At 40.1% G+C, this 24,706-nt stretch overlaps 2 protein-coding genes across 8 annotated transcripts in view; both read right to left on the reverse strand.

Moving 5' to 3' along the window:
- ZNF215 (zinc finger protein 215) overlaps positions 1-16,189 on the reverse strand; it is a 29,578-nt gene extending 13,389 nt beyond the window's left edge. For 2 of the 7 annotated variants that reach the window (XM_072725741.1, XM_072725736.1), the window contains exons 1-3: positions 16,058-16,189; positions 6,170-6,743; positions 811-896 (exon numbers count right to left, since the gene is read on the reverse strand). Coding sequence is in view for 5 of the 7 variants with exons in the window: in XM_072725736.1 (XP_072581837.1) it covers positions 811-896; positions 6,170-6,569 (486 nt within the window). In the remaining 2 variants the exon portion in view is untranslated. Of the gene's footprint in view, positions 1-810; positions 897-6,169; positions 6,744-15,197; positions 15,259-16,047 lie in introns of those variants that run through there. The other 5 variants (XM_072725738.1, XM_072725739.1, XM_072725743.1 and 2 more) reach the window with 5 other exon arrangements.
- Positions 16,190-23,126: 6,937 nt separating this feature from the next.
- LOC112926979 (olfactory receptor 2D3) lies at positions 23,127-24,152 on the reverse strand. Its single transcript, XM_026008121.2, has one exon. It carries the CDS (start codon positions 24,129-24,131, stop codon positions 23,187-23,189), a length of 945 nt encoding a protein of 314 aa, XP_025863906.2. The 5' UTR covers positions 24,132-24,152; the 3' UTR covers positions 23,127-23,186.
- Between the last annotated feature and the right edge of the window lie 554 nt (positions 24,153-24,706).

A 24,706-nucleotide genomic window follows, 5' to 3' on the forward strand; every position in this document is an offset into this window, starting at 1 on the left:
CACGAATCTCTTTCCTCACTCTACCTCAGAGCCAGATGACTCTAAGACATCACATGACTTTGTGAGTAAATCATCTACATTAGTTTTGCCTACTTCCTCCTCACTGTCTTCCTCTGCAACCTGGCTTTTATTCCCATGTATGACAGTATCTCCACAATGCTTAGGAAATAGGTACTCTTCAGGCTAAATTTTCCTGAATTTTTAAAGGATTTATCCTTGAAATCTTCTCATCTTTGACTTTTGGTGACATCCTATCTTCGTGGTTTTCCTCTACCACTTTGATGCTTTCATTTCAGTATTCTTTGAGGTTTCCTCTGCTCCTGCCTAATCAATGACCTTACTCAGGATACTGTCCTTGGCTCCCTTCACTTTTCTTTTTTTTTAAGATTTTAGTTATTTATTCATGAGAGACACAGAGAGAGAGAGGCAGAGACATAGACAGAGGGACAAGCAGGCTCCATGCAAGAAGCCTGACATGGGACTCTATCCAGGGAATCCAGGATCATGCCTTGAGTCAAAGGCAAATGCTCAACCGCTGAGCCACCCAGGTATCCCCCTTCACTTTTAATTCTAAACATTCTCTGGTGGGCTCTATTTCTACAGCTTTATCATCTACAAACCTGAGGGAAAAGATGCACAGAAAAATAGAAAGATTAAATATTTTCCAGAGAGTTCATCACCAACTAAAACAAAATGGATCCAATGTCTTATGGGAGAAGTAACAGTCTTATGTCCTTAGATGGACCTATGTTTAGCAAAAGTTCAAAAGCCAAAAAGAAAAAGGTCATTCCAGTAAAGATCCTAATTCACCTGGGAATTGACGTTTAGTGAGTCAGCATCCATTTTCTCCTTAATGCTCTCCTTCTGGAGCAGGACAGAATCCTTGCAGGGTATCTCTGAGGAAGATGAAGGAAAACATTAGGGAGATAAGGTTTGCCCTGGAGAAACATTTAATGATTATAGTAGTTTAAGCACACAGGAATCATCTTTAGAATTTTGGAAAAATAGCCATGTCAGCCCTTACCAGCAAACAGAATCTCCAAAGGTTGGGAGCTCAAACGCTATAGTCTTTAAAAGCTCTAATAGTGATTCTGATTAGGGAGAAGAGGGATTAGGGATTAGGGATAATTAGAATTCTGTCCTAACTAAAGTCATTGCTTTGAGGTAAATTTTGAAATTGAAAATATGCATTCTCAAAGTTTGTACTTCATCAAGGCTGTTTTGAGCATTTGGAGTCCTTTGTAATTCCCTATGAATTTTAGGATTAGCTTGTCTATTTCTGCAAAAAAAGGTAGCTGAATTTTGATAGGAATTTCATTCAACTGCAGATGCTTTAGAGAGCATTATCACCTCAATATTAAGTCATCCAATACATGAATACAGGCTGTCTTTTTAAAATTATTATTATTATTATTTTTAAAGATTTTATTTATTTATTCATGAGAGACACACAGAGAGAGGCAGAGGGAGAAGCAGGCTCCATGCAGGGCGCCTGACGTGGGACTCGATCCCAGGTCTCCAGGACTACACCCAGGGCTGAAGACGGCCCTAAACCGCTAAACCACTGGGGCCACCCTAAAATTATTTTTTGATGAAAAAAATTGATAGGTAATCCAGTCTCAGGGATCCCAAGGGCTGCTGACAGGCTCTGCAGGCCTCTCTGGGTACTCAGGGGCAGTAGCTATGACCTTTAAACCAGTTGTCTTCCATTTGACTTGTGGAGATGAGTGGGCAGTTGTAAATAAATGCCTTGTGGCTTTTGCCATCAAATCTTAAAAAACAACAACAAAAAAGTCACATAAAGACCTACGCAGTTCAAACCCATGTTGTTTAAGGGTGAGCTGCATAACAACAAATCAAATGACAGTAAAGACAGCTTTACTTCTTCCTTTCCAATTAGGATGCCTTTTACTTCTTTTTCTTGTTTAGTTGCACTGGCTAGTACCTGCAGTATAATGTTGAACAGAAGTGGTGAGAGTAGGCATCCTTATCTTGTTCCTTATCCTAAGGGCAAAGCTTTCAGTCTTTAACCATTAAGTATGTAGTTTGCTGTAAGTTTTTCACAGATGCCCTTTATCAGAAAGAAGAAATTCCCTTCTATCCCTAGCATGTTGAAAAATAGAAATAGTTGAGTGCTTTTATCATGAAAGGGCATTGGATTTTGCCAAATGCTTTTCTGCATCGAGGTCCTTGAGATTTTCCCCTTAATTATATTAGTATGGTATATAATGTTGACTTTCATATGTTGAACCATCCTGTATTCCTGGGATAAATCCCTTTTGATCACGGTGTATAATCCTCTAAAGTGAAGTCTCCAACTATTAAACTTGACCTCTTTCTCCCTTCATTTCTGTCAGTTTTCTGCTTTATATTTTTGGGGGCCTGATTGTTGCAATTCTTGCTCAATTACTTTTCTGAACTGATTTGCAAAGTCTATATTCTTTGTTGTATGTGTTCACTTAAGTCTGTTCCCTTAGCTTAGTGGTCAGCTCATGATTCCACAAAGATTTCCTTAGATACCTGAAACCAAAAAACCACACACACACACACACACACCCATTTCCTAGTCTGCAGATGGGCTGTGTGTGTTGAAGCTGGCCTTCAACACTTAGCTAGATAATTTTTCAATTTTACCTTAATCTTTAGTTCCTGTTTATGAAAAGCCTGAAGGTCAGCCAAAAGTGAGAGTTAAGGCCTTATCACGTCTTTCTGAACATGTGCCCAGCCTTCTAGATCTCTAGAATACATACGAACTTTTCAAATCCCTTATTCCCAAAGCATCTCATACCCCAACCTTTCCTCCCAATCTTTTTGTGTTTGCCTCAACAGTTATTCACTGTCTTAGGTGGCAGAGGCTAACACATTTCCCATTAAATGCTTTGACAAATGCCCTGTAGGTGGCTTACCTCTGCCCTGGGAGAGTTCTGAGTCAGATAAAATAAGAGCAAGTCCTTTAGGTGGGTTCTTCAGAGAGCCAAGACAGATTAAAAGAAACTAAAAACCTTTCTCATCCTCTATTACCTAGCAACCTCTCCTTTCCTCCTAAATCAAACTTCAATAGTCTATAATCATTATCACATTCATACCTCATCCATCTGTTTTTTTTTGGGGGGGGCGGGGGAATGTGATAGGGAGAATAATAGACCCCAGAGATACCAACACCCTTAATCCTTGGATATACTGGCAAAAGGGACTCAGCAGGAATGATTAAAGTTAAGGACCTTGAAATGAGGAATTACCCTGGATTATTTGGGTGGTCACAATCTAATCACATGAATTCTAAATAACTGAAGTTTACCAGCTGCGGTCAGTGAAAGTGAGAGACAGTGAGAGACAGTGAGAGGGAGAGAGACACAGAGAGAGTAACCATGCTCAACTGAGCAAGTACATGTACTGTGACCAAAGAATGGAGCAGAAGAGAAAGCAGCGTGGAAAAGACATGGCTCGCCATTGCCAGCTTTGAAGATGGGGGAAGGGAATCATGAGGCTCAGAAAGGAATGCAGTCCTACCGAGGCCTTGATTTTTGTCCAGGGAGACCCATGTTGGACTACTGATCTACAAATGTGTAGTAAAATACATTCACATTCTTTTCAGCCACTAACTTTGTGGTCATTTGTTATAACAGTAACAGAAAACTAAATATAACTAACTACAAATAAGCACCACTTCAACTCAATTTCTGAAACTTTTCCAGAGCTTAACAATTACTTCATAATCAACAATTTCAGGAAATTACTTTCAATACTTATCTTAAGAGGAAAACCTTTTTGTCACACCATTTTTGAACACTCCCTTCTTGAAGATTTCTTTCTTAGCTCAAGATACTAACGCTTCTTGGTTCTCTGATGTCCTAGGTCACAGTTTTCTAGCCTGCTTACCTAGCTTCTCTTCTTCTGTTTAGTCCTTTATTTCTTTTTCAAATAAGGACTAAACATAGGAACAATATCACTGTTCCCAGTCAATAATTCCTTGTCAAATATCCAATTAATTGCCTCATGACTTATAAGGTTCACACATTTATGTGATTGATCATACATCTTTTACATTAATTTCTAAATCCCTCTTCCATACCCCTACTTCTCCTTTAAAATTATTTTGTTTCAGAGAGGTGCCTAGGTGGCTCAGTTGGTTAAATGTCCAACTCTTGATTTTGGCTCAGCTCATAGATTATAGGGTCATGGGATGAAGCTGTATGCTGGGCTCCACACTCAGTGCAGAGTACTAGAGGTTCTCTCTCCCCATCTCTCCCTCCCACCCTGCTTGTGCACATGTGCTTGCTCTAAGTAAGTAAAATCTTTAATAAAAAAAAAAACAGAAACAAAATTATTTTGTCTTAGAAACTAGATTGTCCTGTAGTTTCTCAGAGTTTAAATTTTACTCATGGCATTCCCTTGGTATAATTTAACATATTCCCCCATCTTCTGTATTTCCTGTAATGAGTAGTTATATCTGCAATTGCCCTTAAATATTGATGCTCCCTGAGGATATATATTTTTCCTACTTCTGTTTGTACCTATAAGTTTCCTAACCCACAGAGACCTCAAATTAAACAAGCCACATAATTACTGTATAAATCCCTTCCCATAAAATCTGCTACTTATGCCCCATTCTTATAAAGCAAGAACATGCACATTTACATCAATCTTATCCCACTCACACCTTATATGCAGCCCATAATTCCTTCAGGCTCAAACTCCTCTGTTTTCCCAATACTCCCTCATCCTTTTTAAAAATTTTTTATTTATTTATTCATGAGAGACACAGAGAGAGTAGCAGAGACATAGGCAGAGGGAGAAGCAGGGTCCACGCAGGAAGCCCAATGTAGGATTCAATCCTGGAACTACGGGATCACACCGAGTCAAAGGCAGACACTCAACCACTGAGCCACCCAGGCATCCCTACTCCCTCATTCTTTAACACCTCATCTATCTTAACTGATTTTCCTGTTTTCAGAGCCCTCAGGTCTATCTTTTAAACAAGATGTTGATAAACTTCTTCTGGAAAGATTCAGATAGTAAATATTTTGGGTTTTGCAGGCAATACAGTCTCTGCTGTAACTAATTGACTCCAGTCATAGCATGAAAGTAACTGTAGACTAAATGTAAATCAGTGGATATGCTGTGTTCCAAAAACACTATTTCCAAAAATATTTGGCCTTTGGGCCATAGTTTGCCAACCACTACTCTCTAATGTTATCAAAATGACATTTTAAAAGACAAATCAAATAATTTTACTCCCCTACCCATTCTGTGAGATCTCATTCTCTATTTCTATTTCCTACAGAATAAAATCCATGTTTCCTGATATAGGAAAGTCCTTCAGAATCTGGACTTGACATCTTCTAGCTTCAGAAAGAGATAATTTATTTTCATATGGGAAGAGTCAATGACTTTTTTTTAATGCTCTTTTTGTCTTTTTACATGAGGTATAATTCACACATAGTATCATATAGCTGACCCTTGAACAACACGGGTGTCAGAGGCACTAACCTCCTGAGCAGTTGGAAATCTGCATGTAACTTTTGACTCTCCAAAAACTTAACTACTCATAGTCTACCACTGCCTAGAAGCCATACCAATAACATAAGCAGTCTAATACACATTTTATAAATGTATTACATATTATATTCTTACAATAAAGTGAGCTAGAGAAAAGAAAATGTTAAGATAATCATAAGAGAAAATACACTTACAGTGCGGTGCTGTATTTATTGGAAAAAAAAACCCACGTATAATTGGATACACAGTTCAAACCCATGTTGTTCAGGGGTCAACTGTATTAGCTTCAGGTGTACAATGTAATGCTTCAACATTTATGTACATTGCAAAATGATCATCACAATAAGTCTAGTTAACATCTGTCACCATATATAGCTACAAACTTTTTTACTTGTAATGAGAGCTCTTATGATTTAATGTCTTAACTACTTTCAAATATGAAATACAGTATTATCAACTGTCACTACCCTATACATTACATCCCCACGACTTATTTACTGTATACTTGGAAGTTTCTGTACCTTGTGACCCTCCACTCATTTTGCCCACCCTCCATCCCCACCTCTGGCAACTACCAATCTGTTCTCTGTACCTATGAGCTCATTTTTCTTTTTTTTCAAGATTCCACATAAAGGTCAACAATTCTACTGAAAATTTTCTACATTCTCACCTTTATCGTTAAGCATTTCAATCACATCCTCTATGAGGGTCACCACTTCTTTGCTGTTCTTTGGATGTTGTAAATTCACCCAAGTCCTGATGTCTTCAGGGAGAATTGTCAGAAATTGCTCTAGCACTAACAGCTCTAGGATCTGCTCCTTTGTATGAACCTCTGGTCTCAGCCACTGAAGACAGAGCTCCCAGAGTTGGCACAGGGCTTCACGAGGCCCAGACACTTCCAAATACTGGAAATGTCTGAACTTTTGACGAGAGGCCTCAGAGTCATATGTTTCCACGACTGGGATGGATTCCTGTTGCCAAGATACATCTGATCTCAGGGCCTCACTTTGTTCATTTAGAATCAGGTTTTGAGGTTTTGAGATAGCCATCAACTTGATCAGAGGCTGCATCTTCCTATACAGAACTCCCACTGTAGTTCAGATTTGTCTTATTAGAGGATAGTATTTCTTGAGCATGAGCTAAGCACTTGTATACAATATGTGTGCAGTGTGATTTCAGCCAAGTTCTATCTCAAAAAGAGAAAACTTCCAGGAGCTTGAGACACAAAGCCAACAGTCAGGTACCTGAGACAATGAAAAAAAAAGACACCAATATGACCTATATATAATGAACATGTTTTAGCAGTGTTAAAAGATAAAATAATACAAATAATATTCTTAAAATTGCCTAATAAGATAAATATTATGGATTATCCTTCCATTCTTGTTTCTTTTTTTATAACAAGAAAATATGCTGTCTCTTCCCCTTAATCACCCACCAAAAAGACAGAAAACAAACACAGACAACACACAAAAAGTGACAATCCTTTTAAAACAAACCTCGTAATTACAATTAGATTTCTCCTGCATCAGGCGACAATACATTTTTGCTTTAAAACTAAGCAAAATACATCTTCAGAAAGATATTCAAGTTATTAAGGCTTTACACTAGTGATGCCTAAAAATATCTCTTTCTAAATTCTCACTAAAATATCAATAAGGTTATATAAAATGAGTATAATTGCAAACACTCCTAGAAATTAAGAAACAATTGTTTAAAAAATAAGAGAATAAATATGAATCATTTCATTGTCAGGGATAAATCAAAAATATATTCCAATGACACAAAAATAGATACATAGATAGATAGGCCAGGAAGAAACCCATATCTATATGATCAATTAATCTATGACAAAGGAGGTAAAAATACACAATGAAGAAAGGACAGTCTTTTCAATAAATGGTGCTGGAAAATTGGACAGCTACATGCAAAATAATGCAAATGGACCACTTTCTTACACCATATACAAAAATAAACTCAAAATGGATTTAAAGATCTAAATATGAGACCTGAAGCCATAAAACTCCTAAAAGAAATACAGGCAGTAATCCCTCGACATCAACCTTAGCAACATATTTATGGACATATCTTCTCAGACAAGAGAAACAAAAGCAAAAATAAACTACTGGGACTACATCAAAATAAAGACCTTTTGCACAGTGAAGGAAAGCATCAATAAAACAAAAAGGCAACCTACTGAATGGGAGAATATTTTTGAAAATGACGTATCTGATAAGTATTTAATATCCAAAATATATAAAGAACTTATACAACTCAACACACACACACACACACACACACACACGCATATCACATCACACTTCAATTAAAAAATGGGAAGAAGAGGGACGCCTAGGTGGCTCAGCGGTTGAGCGTCTGCCTTCAGCTCAGGGCATGATCCTGGAATGCAAGGATTGAGTCCCACATTGGGATCCCTGCATGGAGTCTGTTTCTCCCTCTGCTTGTGTCTCTGCCTCTATCTCTGTGTCTTTCATGAATAAATAAACAGAATATTTTTAAAAAATGGGAAAAGGAACTGAATAGACATTTTCCCAAAGATATACAGATGGCAAACAGGTACATGAAAAGATGCTCAACATCACTAATCGTCAGGAAATGCAAAATAAAACCACAATGAGCTATCATTTCATACCTGTCAGAAAATGGTTAGTATCAAAAAGGCAAGAAATAACAAGTGTTGTTAAGAATGTAGAGAAAAGGGAATCTTGTGTACTATTGGTGGGAATGTCAGCTGGTGCAACCACTGTGGAAAACAGTATAGAGGCTTGTCAAAAAATTAAAAATAGAAATACCATATGACCCAGTAATTTCACCATTGGGTATTTAGCCAAAGAAAATGAAGACACTAATTTGAAAATATATATGTACCCCTATGTTTATTGAATTATTCACAATAGCTAAGATACAGAAATAACACAAGATGAATGTATAAAGGAGAGGTAGTATACATGTACAATTGAATATTAGTCATAAAAAACAATGAGATCTTGTACTTGCAACAACATGGATGGATCTGTAGGGTATTATGCTAAGTGAAATAAGACAGAAAAAAAAAGCAAAATTTCATTTACATGTGGTATCTAAAAACTAAAACAAATGAGCAAACAAACCAAATAGACTCTTAACTATAGAGAATTGGTGCTGCCAGAGTACAGGTGGGTGGGGGGGATGTGAAAAAACTTCAGTTATAAAATAAGTCACAGAGATGAAAAGTACAGCATAGGGAATATAGGTAATAATATCATAATAACACATGGTGACAGATGTTATTGTCACTTGTGTACAATATATGTACAATCGACTACACTTATCATGGTGGTCATTTTAAGTACTGTATAGAACTGTAGAATCAATATGTTGAATACTAAAACTAATACTGTATATTAATTTTACCTCAATTAAAAAAAAAGTACATTCCCAGACTATAATGATTAGGAGTTTTCATTTGTTAGGACTCACTATGGGCCAATCTGCAATGTCCACCAGGGAGGTTACAGGCTCAACTAAACATGTAGACACACAAGACTACATGGGCCGTATTTGGCACTAGTTTGTTCAGAAGGCCACTGGACAGAAAACACAGCTTACTAGCAGAGTAACTAGCACTGTTCTTCTGTGGGAGTCCTCATAGAGTATAGCCAAATGAAGAGATCCACATTGGTTGTGCAGAAAGCATACTGACTGAAAAGCCTTCCCATAAGAGCCAGTATCTTTTAAAAACTTTAAGAGCAGAGCACTCAGCGTTCCCCCAAAAGCTTGCCCAATTATGAGAGTCATTACATTCAGAGAAGTTCAGATACAGCTTTCTATCCAATTTACAATTCTCCCAGTCTGGATGTAATTCAACTTTCAGGGTTCACTTTTATTACCCATTTCTAAGCCAGTGGTTTTCCGGGGACATTTGGTACCAGGGGAAATCTGACAATGTCTGGAGACAGTTCTGGCTGTCACGACTGGGGGGTATTACATGCATCTAGCGAGAGAAGCCCAGGAATCCTGCTAAACATCCTAAAATACACGAGACAATGCTCTAAACATAGACTTATCCAGTCCAAAGTGTCAGTAATTCCAAAGAAAGAAACCCTGCTATAGAGAATATACAGTGACTAAGAGTACATACTTTAGAGTCATACTGACCTGAGGTTAAATCCCAGCTGTACTAGTTACTACATGTATAAACTTAAGCCAATTATTTTACCAAACCTTAGTTTTCTCAACCGTAACATGGATATAACAATACCCATCTGACTGAATTATAGGGATTAAAAGAACACCCATTCACTTCTTGGCAGATAATAAGCACTCAATATCCATTTTGTTGAGAGTTTATCATTATAAGTGGATGTTGAATTTTGTCAAGTGCTTTTTCTGCATCTATTGAAATGATAGGATTTTATTTTTCATTTTCTTAATGTGGTATATCACATGATTGATTTGCAGATATATTTGCAAATCATATATCTGATAAGAGATTAATACCCAAAATATATAAAGAACTCACACAACTTAATAACAAAAAACAATGTTTTAAAGACATAAGATTTGACTATTTTTCCAGAGAAGAGATTTGAATGTTTTTCCAAAGAAGATATGCAGATGGCCAACAGATATATAAAAAGATGTTCAACATCAATAATCATCAAGCATATGCAAATCAAAACACAATAAGGTATCACCCCATAACTGTTAGAATGATTATTATGAAAAAGACAAGACATAACAAGTGTTGCTGAGGGTGTGGAGAAAAGAGAACCCTTGTGCTCTGTTGATGGTGGTGTCACTTGGTGCAATCACTGTGGAAAACAGAATGGAGGATCCTTAAAAAATTAAAATAGAACTACCCTATATCCAGCAACTCCACTTCTAGGCATCTATCCAAAGAAAATGGAAACACTAATGGGGAAAGATATACACACCCTCAAGTTCATTGCACATTTACAATAGCCAAGATATAAAAACAACATAAGTGTCCATCAAGAGATAAATGGATAAAGATGTTTTATCTACACACACACACTCACAGAAATATTATTCAGCCATAAAAAGAATAAAATCTTACCACTGGCAACAACATGGATGAACTTTGAGGTCATTATGATAAGTGAACTAAAGTCAGAGAAAAAAAATACTGTATGATCTCTCCTATGTGTGTAATCTTACAAAACAAACAAAAAGACAAGCTCAAAAAACAAATTGGTGCTTGCTGGAGGAGAAGGGTGGCAGGTGGGAGAAATGGGTAAAGGCATCAAAGGTTTAGGAAAAAAAAAAGCCTGAAGCAATGGGCAAAGTATCAATTTTCAATACTTTCCATTGTGTTTTATTGGAATCATATAACAACCATTAAAAAACCCACACACAGCACTCAATAGACTATTATCTATACATGTATAGGTCTGCTTATTAGCAGATCTTACAGATTGGCCAAAAGTTTGTTCACAAAAGTATTTCCTGACCTCATCTGTTGGCAATGTCTACTTGAAAGACCACTCAACATTCAAATATGGATTAGTAGACAGAGGGAGAGAACAATATATGGAGACCTATGAAAAGACAGTATAGAAGGAAAAATGCACAATGCTCAAAAAAGTCAAAGGAAAAAACATTTTATTTTTATATTTATATTTATATTTTTTTAAATTTTTATTTATTTATGATAGTCACACAGAGAGAGAGAGAGAGAGAGAGAGAGAGAGGCAGAGACATAGGCAGAGGGAGAAGCAGGCTCCATGCACCGGGAGCCCGACATGGGATTCGATCCCGGGTCTCCAGGATCGCACCCTGGGCCAAAGGCAGGCGCCAAACCGCTGCGCCACCCAGGGATCCCCAGAAAAAAACATTTTAGAGTGCAACTTTCTGAAGAAAAAAATAGAAGTATGGAAATGAGTGGAATCTGTAAGACTAAAGGCAGAGGAAAATATACAGTAGCACTGTACTCTAGTTGATAAAGTTAATTCCTATGGAGGTATAGGTTAACAATTCTGATACTGCTATACTGAACAATAAGTGGATCGCAGATGATGAGAGGCAGGTTTCTCCATGTTTCAGTAGTTTACAGATAATCAAGGGAAGGAAATAAGAATGACCCAGGCAGTAATGAATTAGAGTTGGAAATATCAATATGAACCTATATTTAGCTTAATACAGGTAAAAGTGGTTGCATACAGAAGTACTTCTAGATATTTGTATATACAGGGGTTGGTATACACACATATATTTCCTTGCTCTGTCAGCTGAGTGGACCTAGAAACAAGAACATCCCAGAAGCAACAACACTTAGTTCCCAGATTTCGGTTTTTAATGCAATACAAGGAACCAAGGCTCTATAGAGAAACGGCTTATTCTAGAACTGGAGCAAAAGATATACACTGGAGCATCTTGAAGTATTAGAAACTAAGTAAGAGGGCAGCCCGGGTGGCTCAGCAGTTTAGCACTGCCTTCAGCCCAGGGCCTGATCCTGGAGACCCAGGATCAAGTCCCACATCAGACTCCCTGCATGGAGCCTGCTTCTCCTTCTACCTGTGTCTCTGCCTCTCTCTCTCTCTCTCTCTGTGTGTGTGTGTCTCTCATGAATAAATAAATAAAATCTTAAAAAAAAAAAAAAACTAAATAAGAGCTCAAAAACAAAAACACATGTCCTGGATCATGTCAAATACGTCCAGGAGTCAAGTGAGAGAACTCCCAGGGGCCAAACTGAAACAATATGAGCAATCACCTAAATCATAAAATTAATACTCATAAGCAATATAGATATATATGACTGACTGAATCAATCAATAAATAGGGAAGAATAGACCAATCTCTCATGCAGAAGAATTCCAAATATTTATGTCGATACTCAGCCTTCCAGGAAGTGGAGCATAACTCTGTCTCTTGAGTTTGGGCTCTGCATAGTGAATCCCTTCGGAAGAGTATATATGGAGGAGGGGAAAAGAGTAAATTTATAGTGGAGAAAGCTGAAAAATATTTATCAGCCATGTGATCAAAGTTAATATTAATAATGACAGGTCACGCTGGCAGTATGTACCTTTGAGATGATGTGGTAGAAACAGCACTTTATCTCTGTGATTTTCCCCTCCCAGACCCATAACCCCAGTCTAATTATGAGAAAAATTCTAACAGACAAATGCTAATAGATGGGCTTCCCATACTATACCTGACTAGTACTCCTCAAAACTGTGAAGGTCATTAAAAGCAAGTCTCAGAACTGTCACAGCCAAGAGGAGCCTAAGGACATATGACAACTTAATGTAATGTGGCATCCTGGGTGGGATCCTGGATCAGATAAAGGTCATTAGGTAAAAATCAAAGAAGTATGATTAAAATATGGACTTCAGTTAACATGTCTATATTATTTCACTGACTGCAACAAATGTACTGTACTAATTTGTTACTAATAGGGGAAATGAGTGTGGGGTATGTGGGAATCCTTTGCACTATATTCTCAATTTTTCTGTAAATCTGAAATGATAAAATAAAAATTTTATTTAAGATATTAAAGACACTTGCCTGATGTATTCATATTCAAAGGGATGCATGGTAAATTTGTGGAACAGAATTAGGGAGTCATTTGGTAAAATAAGAGGAGATTAAGATAAATATCAAAATGGATTAAGAGACTGACAACCTTGATTGGAAGGAGTAAAGAACAAAAGGGACACTTCACTGAACCAATGATATGACAGACAAACCTAAAACAGTCTCTCCTGAAATGCTGAGGTAAAGGGAAAACAACATTTTATGGTGTAAAGCAAATTAAAATTATAGAGAAATTTTTTCAACTCAAAGTGATCCATGCATATGGCAAAAAGAAAAATGATCAAAAGCATATGAGAACTTTTATGATGAAAATCAAGTGTTCCACCCCACTCTCATTTCTATGCCCAGGCTTACTACAGAGAGGTGAGTTTTATTTATTTATAAATAAATAGTTTAGTTTTCTTAGTTTTCTGTTCATACTTAAGCGTTAGGGTGACTATTCCAGAGGGTCATACCAATTTCTACTTCTGTTGTATCAGTAGATTGGTTTCCTAATGGGCATCTACTCTGGGAGATCTTCCAAAAGCCAAGGATAAACAATACACAGAAATATAATGAATTAAAAAGGACAAATGCATTATACCAGACAAAAATAAAACATTAAATGACCAAAGGTACAATTTATGCTGAAATATGGCGTGCTAAATGTACCAAATAATATAATTGGAATATATTTATCACATATTCCTCAGAAAACGAAAGATGAAATCAACAATGACATGCTAGAAACAGTAGAGATTATGGCAACTTTCTAAATCCTTAGCAAGATAAACTAAAATTAAGTAACAAGATAGTAGATATGCAAAATGTATTTAAGTGTGATATATAAAATGAGATAGCACTTTTGAAAATAAGATTCTTTTTTTAAATTATTTGGCAGAAAGAGCACCGGGCAGCCCTGGTGGCTTAGCGGTTTAGCGCTGCCTTCAGCCCAGGGCCTGATCCTGGAGACCCAGGATTGAGTCCCACATCAGGTTCCCTGCATGAAGCCTGCTTCTCCCTCTGCCTGTGTCTCTGCCTCTCTCTCTCTCTCTCTCTCTCTGTGTCTCTAATGAATAAATAAAATCTTTAAAAAAAAAAAAAAACAAGCAGAAAGAGTAGCAGAGAAGGAGAGGGAGAAGGAGGCTACCTGCAAAGCAATGAAACACATATGGGGCTCCATCCCAGGACCCTGGGATCATGACCTGAGCTTAAGGCAGACACTTAACCAACTGAGCCACCCAAGCGGCCCTACAATGTAAGTTCTACTCAAGCACTTTTGAAAATGTTTACAAAAGCTACTATATTTTAAGTTACAAAAATCCTCAAATAAAAAGTATCTACCAGTGGTAGAGGCCATCTTTATTATTAGAATGAAAACTAGAATTTAATAGAAACAGAAAAAACATTCTTAACTAATTTGAAATTTAAACTTTGCTTCTTAAATACCACTCAAATTCAAAACAATAAAAACATCACACATCATGAGTGAAGTAAGTCAATCGGAGAAGGACAAACATATGGTCTCATTCATTTGGGGAATATAAAAAACAGTGAAAGGTAATAAAGGGAAAAGGAGAGAAAATGAGAGGGAAATATCAGAGAGGGAGACAGAACATGAGAGACTCCTAACTCTGGGAGATGAACAAGGGGTGGTGGAAAAGGAGGTGGGTGGGGGGTGGGGGTGACTGGGTGATGGGCATTGAGGGGGGCACTTGATGGGCTGAGCATTGGGTGTTACGCTATATGTTGGCAAATTGAACTCCAATAAAAAAAAAATAATTAGGGGATTCCTGGATGGCTCGGCGGTTTAGCTCCTGCCTTTGCCCCAGGACGTGATCCTGGAGTCCAGGATCGAGTCCCACGTCGGGCTCCCTGCATGGAGCCTGCTTCTCCCTCTGCCTCTCTCTCTCTCTCTGCCTCTCACGAATAAATAAATAAAATCTTAAAAAACAAAATCACACATCAGAATCTATAGAGAACAGATCAAGTTCCACTGTTAGGCGACGTCGACGCCTTACATACGTACTTGTTTAAGTACGTAAAGAAGAATGAGATGATTAAACAGTCAACCGCAAGTGAGAAAAACAAAAAATATATACTGGGAATATATAGATTAAAAACATAAATTAATAACTCAGTCGGTATCAATATTTACAGACCCTGAAGGTCAGAGATGTTCAGGAGGACCTGCTTGCAGTGAAGATTCCTGAAAAGGAGCAGTTGGACGACAGAAGGTCAGCGTGTGGCGGAGACTGCGAGCAGCCTCGCGCTGTGTAAGCGATGAACACTGGAGCGAGCAAAGTCGAGAAGGGTCAGAGTTTAACCTCTGCAGTGAACGGCCGCCTCTCAGGACGGCGGTGGCAGGAGCGAGGGGGAGCTTCGAGGGCGAGCCAGGCCCACGGACACGGAGGGCGCCACAGGCGCAGGCGGCAGGAATCTAGGGCACTGAACCAGGGGCCACAGGTTCAAGGGATTTTCTAGCATCGAGGACTCAACAGGTGCCAATTATGCGCAAGGTACTTTCCGTGGGTGGAGAGGGTTGTTTTGTGGAGCAAGTTTAAATTTCAACGAAAGAGCTGACAGGTAGTGGCCTAGGTAAGCCCCTTCGCGCCTGGCCAGGGCGAGGGGCGCAGAGGGCCCTGTGCACGCGGCGCGTCTGAAACCGAGAAAGACGCCTTGAAGTGTCCGCACTGGCGGCGAGGTCAGGAAGGACCGGGAAGAAGGCCGGCTGGGATGCGGATTTCCCACCGCGTCTGCAGTCCATGGATCCAGCCCCGTCATCCCCGCCCCGAAGCACCCCCCAGCCACGAGGCCGCAGGCCGCCCCCGCAGCAGGGCAGGAGGCGGTGCCGCACGCGGCTCCCCGGGCTCCGGCGCGCACCCCTCCTCCTGCAGCCCGCGCCTCCCCGCCGCCCGCGCCCCCCGGGGTCCCGCGCACACTGCGGGGCGCGCGCCCCAACCCGCGGACGCGCCGCAGCGGGGCTCCCCGTGCCGCACAGCGCGTCCTCACCGCCACCGACCCGGTGGTCCCTGGGCGCGGCTCCCGGCAGGGGCTCCGTTCCGTCCGCCCGGGCGCCAGTGCCAAGCAGCAGGGCACAGCCCGCCCTTCCGCGCCGCCCGGGCCCCGCGTGTCCCAGAAGCCCAGGCGCCCCGCCCCCGCCCCCGGGCGCACGCACGCGCACCAGCCCTGGAAGGAGCCCCCAGCGGCCCCCGCGGCCCCAGTCCACCTGAGAAGACTGGGGCTTCCCCAGACCCCGCCCCGCCCCATCTCCAGGCCCCGCCCCCACCTCCAGGTCCCGCCCCTCCCCATCTCCAGACCCGCCCTTCCCTAGGCCCCACCCACCCGTCGAAGGCTGTCCAACCAGGGGGCTGGGAGTGGGTGGCAGCAGGCCACAGTGAGGGTGCAGGTCAGGTTGAGGTGCAGGGAGAGCCTGTCATGCATTCTTAGCTTCCCCCATCCCACCCCTGTAACTGCCCCAAATCCTCACCTTCTCCGCGTCACCACCACCCCATTAGCCTGGGACCAAAAAACAGGGCAGAATTTCGAAAATATACTGGGATGTATAAAACATGGAGGTCCCTGATTAATCGATTCACTCAATCATTCATTCTGGTTTCCATCCCAGTAAAAAGTCTGGCGGAAGTCTAGTGAATCCAGTTTGGGCTTGTTAAGTACGAGATAACTCTGGGTCATCCAAGAAGCATTATCAAATAGGCAGATGGACCAGGGGTCCGCAGCTTATTGGTGTCTGAGGCCAGAGGTGTAAGCTTTGTGTCTGTTCTGGGTGGATGATCCTTAAAGCTATGGGGGAGGATGACATTGCAGAAAGGAAGAGAAAATGCGTAAACACTAAAAGAAGGTCCTGGCTTGAGGCCCACGGGAAGACTCAACAGAATCAGTCACAGAGAGCCTCCAGGGAGGGAGCTTTAACTCTAGACCATGAGTTCACCAACGTAAAACAAAAAGGTTGCTAGGAGCTTTTTCTAACCTCCTCTGTGCTCCCTACTGTCTTAAGCACATTATACATAGCATCTCACTCATCACCACAATACACTGTAAGGTGGAGATTAGCATCCCCAATTTTTTGCTACTAAAATATGGCAAAGCTAAGCTCCAAGCTCAGATCACTTCTTACTCAGATCACTGCTGTTCACTCAATGGTATTTTTCAAGATTGTGGGTAGAGTGTGTGCTATGAATTCTTTTTAATGAGGCTGACCTTTATGAAAGTCATAATAACATAGCCAGGCAAAATTTAAATTTTAACTTGCAAGTATTGCCAGGAAACAGGCTCAAAACCCAGTGAGACCAGGGAAATGGAAGAGGCACAAAGGAGGACAGAGAACGCCCAGCCCTTCTCTCCAACCTCTCATAGATATGAGGTTTCTGACCATGTGCCCTCATGAAACCCTGAAGCCCTGAGTCCGCTATCTAATTGAACAAGATAATTTTTGGTTGCAGTCACTTCACTAAAGGTCCAGATTTTTTTAATGGAACAATCTTGTAAGGTTTCTCTCAATATACGATGTTCATGGTTCAGGTAAAGGACTCTCAAGCTCTCTGGGACTTGATCCTTGAGATGCATGCAATTGATTGCTACAAACTCCATTTCCTTCTAGCATCATGAAAACAAGATCTTCCAATATGAACCCATCTGTATTTATTTAATAAAAAGTACAGGGGCACCTGGGTAGCTCAGTTGATTTAGTATCTTTCTTGGGCTCTGGCTGTGATCCTAGGGGTGGAGAGCCTCTTCCCTCTCTGACTGCCACTCCCCCTGCTTCTGGCCTCTATGTAAAATAAATTAATATAACCCTTTTTAAAAATGGTGAGAAAACTGGACTTGAGACAATACGTTTCCTACACTAATATTCTTTCAGCAAATTCTTGTTGAGAATCTAATTTGTGGCAGATAGTGTACTAGCCGTGCATTATATTAGTAAACACAATCAGAAGAGGACACTATATTTTATAAGATTTTATTTTTTTTGTTTGAGAGAGAGAAAGCATGAAACAGGGGAGGGGGCAAGGATGGAGTGAGAGGAGAGAAGAGGGAGAGGAGAAGCGGTATTTGGTTTCACAGGCCATGTGTAATGGCCATATGTCAGTTTTTGGCTTCTGGTCATTTGGGTTGCCTTTCCACATTTATGGTCTTCTGTGTGTCTTGGGCTAGTTGGAGCCTGTCTCCCTTCTTACAAGCTGAATACATCTGAAATCAGTTTCTTGTTTTCACTGCGGTTATGGTTAGCTTGCAAGGTGGAGTCATGCAGTATACACTCTGAATTAGCTCTAGTGACATGAAAAAGCAAGAACAAGCCGTCTCTGTTGTTTTTTAAAAATAAACTTTTTTTTTTTAGGTCAGTTTTAGGCATATAGAAACTGAGTACACCCTGAGTGTTCATATGCCACTTTCCCTTATTACTGACATCTTACATTATTATTATTATTGTATTTATTACAATCAAGAAAATCAACATTGAGGGCAACGGCAACCCAGGTGGCTCAATGGTTAGGCACCGCCTTCAGTCCAGGGCCTGATCCTGGAGACCCGGGATCGAGTCCCACATCTGGCTCCCTCCATGGAGCCTGCTTCTCCCTCTGCCTGTGTCTCTGCCTCACTCTCTCTCTCTCTCTCTCTCTCTCTGTGTGTCTCTCATGAATAAATGAATAAAATCTTAAAAAAAAAGAAAATAAACATTGATATCCCATGATTTTAAGATTTCTTTCTTTCTTTCTTTCTTTGAGAGAGAGACAGCAGGGGGAAGTGCCTAGGGGGAGGGAGAGAGAGAATCCCAAGCATCCTCCAGGCTGAGTGTGGAGCCCCAAGTGGGGAATAATCCCACCACCTGAACATCTCGAAATCATGACCTGGGCTGAATCCAAGAGTCAGACACCCAAGTGACTTAGCCACCAAGCCCCCTACTGATACAGTATTAACCAAAATTCATACTTCATTTGGATTTCTTTCTTTCCTTTAAAGAGTTGATGTATTCATTTGAGAGAGACAGCAGGAGTGGGGGGGGGGGAGGGGTAGAGGGAGAAGCAGACTCCCTACTGAGCAGGGAGGCCCACATGGGGCTTGGTCCCAGACCCCGAGATCATGACCTGAGCCAAAGGCAGACGCTTAACTGACTGGGCCACTCAGGTTCCCCCGATCTTTTCTTTTCTTCTCTTTTCCCTTATATCCCTTTTCTGATCCAGGATCCCACATAGGATGCCATATTACATTTACTGGGCATCTCTCCTTAAGCTCCTCTTGGCTGTGACAGGTTCTCAGACTTGTGTTTTGCTGACCATTCCAGATTTAAAGAGTACTAGTCACATATTTTATAGGAAGATGACCTGTTAGAATTTGTCTGGTGTTCTTCTCATGATTCGACTGAGGTTATGGGTTTAGGGGAGGGAGGTTACAAAGATAAAGTGCTATCTCCATCACATCAACCCAAGAGCACATACTACCCACGTGATCACTATTGCTGTTCTCCTGGATCACCTGACTGACCTAGTGTTGGTCAGCACACAATTTCCTTTGTCTTTTTCTTTCAGTGGCAGAGGAAGCACCAAAGGGCCAATTTCCAGCCTCAGTGAAGCAGCTTTCCAGCCTCAGTGAAGCAGCAGCTCCAGCAGCGGAGCCTGGGCTGATGGTGTTGGCAGAGCGACGTGCGCCATCTAGTGCTGAGTGGCAGCGAGGCTGTCATCACACCCATTCTATCTGATTTTGGCCTGTGGTTCTGGCTGCAGGACCAGAATTACCATTCTTTCAATATTTTTCCTTTTAACTTAAATCACTCAGAGTGGGTCTTTCCTACTTGCAATCTAGAACCCTTATCTACATATTATTTTATTATTATTTTGGGGTGTATATAGGAAATACTTTCTTTAGAAGCTTTCTGGCAGATTATTTCTTGTCTCCCTCCATAGCAAGAGAGATAACATGTGTTGAGCGTTTTTGTTTGTTTTGTTTTGAGAGAGGTCATAGATTTTATTAGTAGTGTGAAAAAGTCCCAACACCATCTATTTTGATGGAATGAATGGCAGCATAATTCTCTCAGCATTTTGGTTATCCACTGCTGTATAGTAAAACCATCTCAGAACTTAGTGCCTGAAAACTGTAACCATTTTATTTTGCTCAGGATTCTGTGGTTTCAGAATTTGGAGTGGGGATGGCAACTATTGGCAATAGCAATATTAAAAATATGACCATGGTGTGGATGGCTGAGTTCATTGGAAGAATGAAGATCAAGGAATTCTGTGAATGCAGAATCATTGAATATTTTTTTATGTGAAAATTAGAAAACCTAAGATCTATAACAGGAGTAGTGTGTTGGGCAAGTGACAGTGACCTACGGGGTTAAAATCTTCAACGAAAAGGGGAAAGTGACCAAGGAATCTAAAATTTTTTATAAAGTTCACAATTCAACTTTCTCAGCCATACCTTCTTTCTTCTTTCTTCTTCATGGCCAGACTTCTCTAAGTTAATGTCCAAATTTTCAGTTTACATTTCCTTATTTTTCTTCCTGTTGCTTAAACAGTATCATTTAGATCATCATGGGCAGCCTAATCAGCATTTTCACCTATTAGTGTTTTGTCCTTGTCTATAACACAAGTAGCACATGCTGCTTATATCAAAGTTTTCTCTGATCTTCACACCCCAGATTAGAATTTGTCTATTGTGGTCCAGCTCCAGTAAATTTAAAAATAGTAACAAATGCAAAAATGTGTATTGAAACATATAATGTGTCAGCTATTGCTCTGGGTAGTTTGGATACAATTAGAGTCAGATGAGAGAAAATGAAAAAGAGCTCATAACGGTTTTTAAATAAATACATGGATGCATGAATGAAAGAAAGAAGAAATTTAGCTACTAGATATTACTTCACTGGGGAGGTCTTCTACAGCAGAGTCAGTAGTTCCTGACTCCTGACATCTGTTGTTCCTGGACTCATATCCATGGTAACTGTAGAAAAAATTTACAGTTACATTGAATCCCCTCTAAACATGTGACTGATTAAAAGCTTGGGGAAAATAGGCAGGTGGCTGTCAGGCAGATTGTTTGTACTAAGCATTCATGAAACCTAAAATGGAATGCAGAAGGACCATGCTAAAGAAGTTGAGTTACACTAAGATGTGGTTCTAGGCATCTAAGCCCATGGAAGGGTCAGCCTCAGGTTTGCAAATTCCAATTTCTAAAATCCTAAATTCTCTTTTGCTTTTGGAAGAGGGATTCAATGGATAAAATGAGCTCATTCAAAGGAGGATGACCGGAATGAATACAGGACAGGGTGCCTGAGCATGTTAGATATAGGAACTTTAAAGAAACAAGTGAGTGGTTGGCTGTGAGAATTGAATTTGGGCCAATACAGAAACTGACTTCAGAGGGTCATGGAATAGGAAAATGAAATTTTCCTATAGGACTAAAGGACTCAAACTAGAGAACGTGAGTTCAAGATACAGGAACATTGATTTTGACTTACCGTAGGAAGATCTTTGTAAAAGCAAAAAAGTATCGATAGTTGACCCTTGAACAATGCAGATTTGGACTGCATGGGTCCACTTATACATGTTTTTTTTAATATAGTACAGTACTGTGAATGTATTTTCTCCTATGATCTTCTTTATAACATTTTCTTTTCTCTAGCTTACTTTATTGTATGAATACAGTATATAATACACATACAAAATATGTGTTAATCGACTGCTCATTTTATTGGTAAGGTTTCCAGTGAACAATGCTATTAGCAGCTAAGTTTTAGGGGATTCAAAAGTTGTTACATGGATTTTCCAATATGCAGTGTTTGGCACATGTTGTTTGATTGTCAGCTGTATAAATGAAAGGGGATGATCCAAGATAGTAGAGAGGTATATAATCTTTTTTTTTTTTTTGAGAGGTATATAATCTTAAGCAAATGCTGGATAATCACTCAATAGAAATATTATGGACTGGTTTAAGCCTCAGAACTTTGTTTCAGTTAAATGTTAAATTTCCTTTTTACCCTATAGTTTGTGTTTGCATGAAATTTGGGATATCAAGATTAAAAAAACTGTTGTTTTTGAAGTTTTCAGGAGAAAATATCATGAACTGGGAAGTATTTTGCCCTTGGTGGCATTTTACAAGATGAAATACTTTGAGTCATGAATGATCCCATATTAAAGACTCTTCCAGATATATTGGTTGTTTCTATCAGAGCCTAATCCTAGATTTGTATGAGTGGGACATCTAAACCGGAAATGTCTTTGGTGTTAGAATCATGTATGCCAGTCATATTAGATGTTATATCAAAATAATTCAGTTTAAGCCTTAGATTCAGTTGTATCATGTTGAAAAAATATCCACATTAGCGGAATTAACCCACAAATTCCAAAATAGCACTTGTGTTTTATAATCAGGAAAACGTAAACTTTTTATCCTTTTATTTCTCTCCTCTGTGTTCTAGCTCAGTGTGCATATTCATGGTTTTTAGAACATGTCTTCACTTTTATGCTTCTTGAATTAATTCATAACTGTCTACTAAAATCCTGTACCTCTTATAAGAATGTTACCAGAGTAACATAGTGGCTCACCAGTTGAGCATCTGATTCTTTTTTTTTAAAGGTTTTATTTATTTATTCATGAGAGGCAGAGAGACAGAGAGGCAGAGACACAGGCAGAGGGAGAAGCAGGCTCCATGCAGGGAGCCTGATGTAGGACTCGATCCCAGGACTCCAGGATCACTCCCTGGGCCAAAGGCAGACGCTAAACCACTGAGCCACCCAGGGATCCCAAGCATCTGATTCTTGATTTTGGTTCAGGTCATGATTTCAGTGTCATGAGATGGAGCCCTCAATCAGCTCTATGCTAGGGATGGAGCCTGCTTAAACATTCTCTTTCTCTCTCCCTCTTCGCCTTGTGCTACCTGTTCATCCACACTCTCCATTTAATTAATTAATTAATTAGGGCCTCCTCAGTGACTCAATCAGTTCAGCAGCTGACTTCAGCTCAGATCATGATCTCAGGATCTTGGGATGGTACCCCTCCTAGGCTATCCACTGAACAGGGTGTCTGCTTGTCCCTCTCCCTCTCCTACTGCCATTCCACCAGCTCCTACTCTCTTTCTCTCTCAAAAACTAATACTAAACTAAGCTAAACAAATATAAAAGTCAAACCCTAGATCACCGCTGTTGAGAAAAGGACTTTCTTCCAGCTAGTTTTCTGAAAGCCCCTTTAACATCCTTGTTTCTCAGGCTATAAATTATGGGGTTCAACATTGGAGTCACCACTGTATAGAACACAGAGATCATTTTATCCTGCTCTTTTGTGGTCTTGGAGTTTGGCCGCATGTAGGCGAATATGCCTGAGCCATAGAACAGGACAACAACAATGAGATGGGAGCCACAGGTAGAGAAAGCCTTGAGCCTCCCCTCCCCAGACTGCATCTGGATCACAGTGGAGATAATATTCCAGTAGGAGACCAGAATCAGGCAGACAGGAGCTAAGAGGATGACCACGCCCATTGCAAAGATGGCCATTTCTGTGCTGTAAGTATCTGCTGAAGCCAGCTTAAGGAGGGCAGGAGGTTCACAAAAGTAGTGATTAATAATCTTCTGTCCTTGATAGGGTAGTTGGAAAGTAAAGGTGGTATCCACCAGAGACACGAGTGCTCCACTGGCCCAGGATCCAATGGCCAATTGGAGACACACCTGTTGGGTCATGATGCTAGAGTAGTGCAGGGGCTTGCAGACAGCCACGTACCGGTCATAAGACATCACTGCCAGCAGTGCACACTCTGTACACCCAGCCAGAAGGAAGACAATTATTTGTGCCATACACCCAAGAAAAGAAATCGTTTTCCTCTTTACCAGGAAATGGACCAACACCTGAGGGACGATGCTAGTAGAGAAACAGAGATCTGCGAAAGAGAGGTTTCTAAGAAAAAAGTACATGGGAGTGTGAAGTCGAGAGTCCATGAAGATGAGAATGATGATGAGCAGGTTCCCAAGCACAGTCAAAAGATAAATGATGAGAAAAAGAACAAACAGCAGGATCTGGGTCTGCAAGTCCTGTGAAAGGCCCAGGAAAATAAACTCAGCCACAGAGGTTTGGTTTTCCTCTCCCATTGAGATTTATGCCTGTTTACCTGTTTGCACAAATAAAAAGAACAACCTTTTGGTTTGTAACATCAAGTCTTGTAGAAGAGTCTTATTTAAAGCTCATATTATAATCAAATTGGATATTTCTAGCTTTTTGCTACTGAAGTCATTCTAATTAATACTAAATATTAATTCTGATTACTTGGTTGTAATTTCAACCCATTTCAATTTTTTTCCAAATATCCTCTTCCCAGTGCCATTTATCTATATTATGACACCGTTAAAGCCTTCCTGGCTAGCTCTCATATGAGGATTTGGGATTTGAATGGATTTTATTAAATGGCTATACACATATTCCTACAAAATTACTGTGTTTACTGTTGGCACTATTGCCATGTACAATCCTGCACCACTAACTATTCAAAATACTACACATTTAATTATAACATATGCTTGAAAATGTGAAACAGCTTTCAGGCATCAAACTTAATTTGACTTCTTAAAAAAACAGCAATTTTTTCTTGGCTTAGAAATAGAGGCTTGGGCAGCCCAAATGGCTCAGCGGTTTAGTGCTGCCTCAGCCCAGGGTGTGATTCTGGGGA

This window comes from Vulpes vulpes, chromosome 11, assembly GCF_048418805.1.
Source record: "Vulpes vulpes isolate BD-2025 chromosome 11, VulVul3, whole genome shotgun sequence".
Taxonomy (NCBI): domain Eukaryota; kingdom Metazoa; phylum Chordata; class Mammalia; order Carnivora; family Canidae; genus Vulpes; species Vulpes vulpes.

Bases quoted from the DNA above. Each gene is read 5' to 3' on its own strand.
- LOC112926979 (XM_026008121.2), bottom strand. From the start codon at position 24,131: ATGGGAGAGGAAAACCAAACCTCTGTGGCTGAGTTTATTTTCCTGGGC.